The 5387-nt window shown below is 34.9% G+C and overlaps 1 protein-coding gene across 1 annotated transcript in view; it reads left to right on the plus strand.

Moving 5' to 3' along the window:
- Positions 1 to 5387, plus strand: part of FAM13B (family with sequence similarity 13 member B) — a 66843-nt gene that overhangs the window by 47370 nt on the left and 14086 nt on the right. The window contains exons 10-13 of the mRNA XM_045285032.1: positions 805 to 870; positions 2282 to 2492; positions 3115 to 3244; positions 3797 to 3878. Coding sequence (XP_045140967.1) covers positions 805 to 870; positions 2282 to 2492; positions 3115 to 3244; positions 3797 to 3878 — 489 coding nt within the window. The remainder of the gene's footprint in view (positions 1 to 804; positions 871 to 2281; positions 2493 to 3114; positions 3245 to 3796; positions 3879 to 5387) is intronic.

The raw sequence follows: 5387 nt of genomic DNA on the forward strand, positions 1-5387 counted from the left end.
TAGCTAAGGAAACTTTTTTGCCATGAGCCCTGCATGTGCTTAGATGATCAGCTAGTTAACACACTACAACTCTCCAACTTTGCTTCCAATACAAAGACTTGTTTTTCCGGAACTAAGAGTTAGGATATTTTAAATAGAAGCCTCCCTTGAGAAACCAAATTACTTTAGACCCTGGGTACCTTGGAATCAGAAATATACCTGTTGGATATGACTCTTAGTAAAGAATTGGGGCTATTGCTAAGTTTATAGTCATTTTTGTAATTACTCAAAGGATAATTAGCAGAATACAGTTAACAAGCAGGTAGCACATAACCACCACTAACATGAATTGGTAGTACCTGTTTAAATGGTCTTGGCTTTTAATGGAAATGGACACCATTTTTCCTTCTGAATTTCTCTTGCTTTCTGTAGAATGGAAATACAATAGGATATTTTCAAAGCACAAAGTAAGGGAGGTGTTAATTCCGTCTTCTGTCAAATCAACAGTATTGAGAAGGTTCCAACAGTATTGAGAGGGTTCCAAAAAGTTAAGGGTTTCCATTTCTTCAGTTTTATGCTTGAGTTTTAATAAAACAGCACTAGTTTGATTTTTTTGCCTTGTTTGCTGATAAGGAAATGTATGTTTGTGTGTGTTTTTAAAGTTTTGGTTAGTAGTTTCTTTGAATAAAGTTTTTGAGCAGAATGCTTAACTGGTTTTAGGGAAATATTTTTGGTACCTTTGGCTTTGTGTTATGTGTATGGTTTGTTCTGACTGTGCTGTGTGTTCACTTTAGTATTTTTTGCCATTTTTTTCCATTTTATTAGCGTCATGCCCTATCACTTTTCCCCTCATTGATTTCAAAACAATGCATCTGCAGAGAGATGGGGAGGGTAAGTATGGTTCACCATAGTTTAGTGTTTTGGTTTTTTTTGCCTTTTTATGGTTCACTTTATCTATTAGCCCTTCTCCTGCTGCCCCTATACCCTGGGAACCCTGTTCTGGGTCGAAATGACACCCAGAGGAATTTGTTTTTGTTATTTCCCTCTTTTCTTAAAACAGGAGATTTCATATAAAATATTTAATGCCAGTTACTTATTTGCTGGGAAGCAGGTACAAGGGTTTCTTTGAAAGTCACTTTACTGCTGGGTTTATTATGGGGTTGCACGCTTTGTATCCAATATTTAGTTAACAAGATTGAGCTGGGCTTTAAAAACTAACCAAATTGTATCATTACCCTGTGGGGTGGGGGGTGGGGGTGGAGTGGTGTCTTAAATTGGTTAATGCATAAATACTAAACTAAATAATGAAAGCCAGCCCTTAGCTATTTTTGTGAAGAAAAAGAAAACACTTTTGAGTTTTGACACTGTCAAGTTACTTTGCGTGAAAAAGTACTTAAAAATTCATTTTTCCCTATTGTTATCCATAGAGCAAAGTTTTAAATTGTATTTATATATAAAGCTAATAGGTAGATGAAAAAGCTTTTTCCTGCCACCTGTTTATATTGATGCTTGAATTTAATTTTGTATTTGGAATATGTTGTAGATTTTGTGTATATCTGTATGTACGCTTAAATGTAATTAAACCTTAGGTGTGCAAAGACTTCAAATATGTCATCTTGACTTCATATTTGAACATACAAGTTAACTCCCATAAAATAAATAAATATGCAGTTGCATAGGTATTAAATAGATATCCCCATAACAGAAAATAAATACCATAGTTTAATGTTAGAGGTTAGATGCTATCAGGTGAGTTAGCTGCAATTTTAAAATATTAGAGTTTTTCTGGAGTCATAGAGCTCTGTTTTGTTAGTGTTCTTTGTAGATGCAGATACAGATGTTTCTGTATTTTTGACATAGCCACTCAACAGTGAGGTATAGTTTATTCACCTGACAGGATATGACTCTTAAGCTTAATTATTTCTTAAATAAGGACTATTGAGTGTTTGCTATTTCTAAATAAAGACTGCCCTACTTAAAAAATAACCAATACCATTCAAAAGAGCTTGACAGTGTCCTTTCTTGCTTTGCCACTGGGTTCAGAAATAAAGCGTATAAATCCCGTAGTGACAATAGAAATCTGAGCTGAAAAATTAAGTTCAGATAATTATATAAAATTATAATTTATGGTAGGCTTTCTAAAGGTCCTAATAGTTCTTTTGTTTTTTAAAAAATAACATTTCAACAACTTTATAATGATAAAGATTTAAAGAACAAATAGCTGAATCTTTGTAACTTTATTTTCCATGTGGAATCAAGAGACCCAAGGTACTAGGTACAATTCTTTTTATTTGTTTTGCAGATCCATTTCCCGCTTTCAAGTCTTGGCAAGAGGACTCTGAGTCTGGAGAAGCTCAACTATCTCCACAAGCTGGAAGAATGAATCATCATCCTTTGGAAGAAGACTGTCCTCCAGTATTATCACACCGTAGTTTAGATTTTGGACAAAGCCAACGTTTCCTACATGACCCCGAAATGTTGGATTCCTCATCTAAAGCACTTTCTTTTGCTAGGTATGATTTTTTTAATACTTAGGAGAGCCAATCCCTAGAAGTAAGTGCCCAGGTCGTCTGAGCCAGTCCTCCAGGCTTACGGTGCCACACTTTCATCCTGCCTTCATGAAGCCCAGTTTGCTCACTTTCTTGCAATTTGCCCTTCTCTACTAAGTCCCGCATTTCGATGAGGGCTACATAGATGTAAAAGTTTCTTCTCTCTTTTGGGGGTGGGGGTTGGGGTTGTGTTCGTATAAACATTTCCTCACAGTACTCATTAACTCTTTCATTCATGAGTAAAATATAGGAGTTACCAAGTGGAACTCATCTGTTCATAATGGTTTTCTTTCTTGTCAAAACTTTAAATTGACTGTGAATGTCAAAAACACGCACTTGCAGTCTGAATATCAAAACAACTCAGAGCTGCTTGGTATCTTTGTTTCTTCTTAGCCTTTGCACAAACAACTTTTGAATGATTTTCAACTGTTGTGTGATGACCACATGTTACTTAATTTTGTGATCTTTTTACTCTTGCATCCTAATTTTAGGGTCTTAATTTAACTTTAGAGTTAAGTTTCTTGATAACAGTGTCAAGATAATAAGAATGAGATTAATACAGTGCTCACCTCTTATTTTAATTCAGGACTCGAAGATCATCCTTTAATTCAAAAGATGAAAAAAGAGAAGACAGATCACCGTATCAGTTGGTCAAGAAATTTCAGAAAAAAATCAGACAATTTGAAGAACAGTTTGAAAGGGAAAGAAATAGCAAAGTAAGTTCATAATATTTATCCATATGAGCTATATGTAATATTAGGACTGGGATGAGGGTCTTTGAAGAGCATTGATTTAGCGCTGTCCTGAGAGAGAAGGAAGAAGGACTCTGATGAGATGCCCAGGGACACAAAGATCATACGACTCAGATCATAGAGATTTGTACTGTGGTATCTATACATTTCTGTTGGCAAACAAATTTTAGAATTTTTAAAGCAAATCTTTTATATTGACATATCGTGTTAAAGCTATTTCTGTTCCTTCCAAAGCCACATGCAGTAATAAATTTGTGTGCTTGTGTATCTGTGTCATTAATTAGAACATGGGAAGTGGAAAGAGTTCAAATATGGCTTCTGCTATTTAGTGAGCCCCTACCCTGGAAGAGCTTTACTTACATATTTTTACCTTCCTGCTTAAAAAAAGATAAAATGAGGACTGAGTGAAATCTATGATGTGGGAATTATAAAATACTATTTGGAAATAAATTACCGGTAACATAGGCATTGTTTACCAGACACAGGTGTCAGTGATTCCTTTCCTTACATTTTCAGCCCTCCTACAGTGACATTGCAGCCAATCCAAAGGTATTAAAATGGATGACAGAGCTTACCAAATTGCGGAAGCAAATTAAAGGTATAAAATATGCCATGTTTGTCATATATTTTCATATTTTAAAATGTCCTTTATAATAATGCCTATGGAAACTATAGTTGTAATTTTTGATAAATTTTAAAGTTTCTTTTTCTACTTTTGTTAAAAATGGGTTGCATAATATGATATGGACAAATTTAGTATATTTTTCAAAATGCCTTATGTATTTATTAGTAATATTCTTTGGAAAGGTGCTTTATAGTATACATTTGCAGATTAACTATACAGTTTATCTGAAATATATTTTAAAATTTTGAGCAGTTTGTTTTTGGTAGGCATTTTATTACGCATTTTGGTGGTTAGTTCATTTAATACTAGTGGTATCTAATCAAAATTAAATGCTTGTGCTGAAAGACTTAAATATTCTTGAATTAAAGAAATTCTTGAAGCTTTTCTTGAAGCTAGGACTTGTATTTCTGTGTTGGCTTAGAATAAAGTTCATAAGATATATGCCTTGTGGGCATTTAGTGAGTTTTCTTTTTAGTAATTTTTAATACTTGATAAATTATCTGTGTGAAGTATGAGTTTATTCTCTAAAGCACATTTGAATTTATGTAACAAAAATTTAGAATCTCTTGAGTGCCTTGTACTTTGTATGCACTCTGGGGATAGAGCAGTAAACAAGACAAAACACTGTGGATTGACACTCTGTCCGCAACAATTGGCTCGTGCATAGGAACAATTGTGAGGATGGCGCAGGAGTGGGCAGTGTTTTGTTCTGATGTGCTTAAGGACACTGTTGGCTGGAACCAATTCCATGCCACCTGACGACTGCCATGGAGTTGGCATTCAATTCATGTTTAAAATAAGTCCTCTTAACTCTTTAGGGTTTTGGTGCCCCACCACCACCGCAATTCAGTTAAGCATTTCCATATGTGTTTCTAAGTATTAGTTAAAATCATTACCTTGATTACTATTAGTAGCCTCCTAAGTAATTTCTCAGTGTTCTTCTACTCTAACTGTTCAATAGTCTGAGCTCTGCATAGCAGGTAGGATTACCTTTTGAAAAATAATATTACTTATGTACATGCCTATATTTAGACCTCTATAAATGCCCCTTTGCCTCCTAGTTCTTTCCTATATTTCCTTTTACTTTCCTTTTGTCTCACTAGCATATTCAGCCTTCATTTGGGTTTCACTAATTCCTCTCATTTACATTGCCCTTGATCAAGTCCTGCCAGGCCTCCTGTGCCCTCCTCACCATCAATTTTTGATCACTTGTTGTTCCATTGTCCCTGGTCATGTACATATGTAAATATATATGATGATTGGGAAATCTATGTGCATGTATTTATAGGTTTAGTATTGAGGTAGCAGATGGACATTGGGCCTCTCTACTCAAGTACTCCCTCAACACAGGAACACTTTGTTCTATTAACCTGGCATTCCATTATGCTCACCTTCCCAACATGATCGCTGAAGACAAAGTGGGTACATAAGCAAATGTGTTGAAGAAAGCTAATGGTGCTTGGCTATCAAAAGATATAGCGT

This window comes from Echinops telfairi, unplaced genomic scaffold (genome assembly GCF_000313985.2).
Source record: "Echinops telfairi isolate 266 unplaced genomic scaffold, ASM31398v2 ScPeMD7_7469;HRSCAF=8507_1, whole genome shotgun sequence".
NCBI lineage: Eukaryota > Metazoa > Chordata > Mammalia > Afrosoricida > Tenrecidae > Echinops > Echinops telfairi.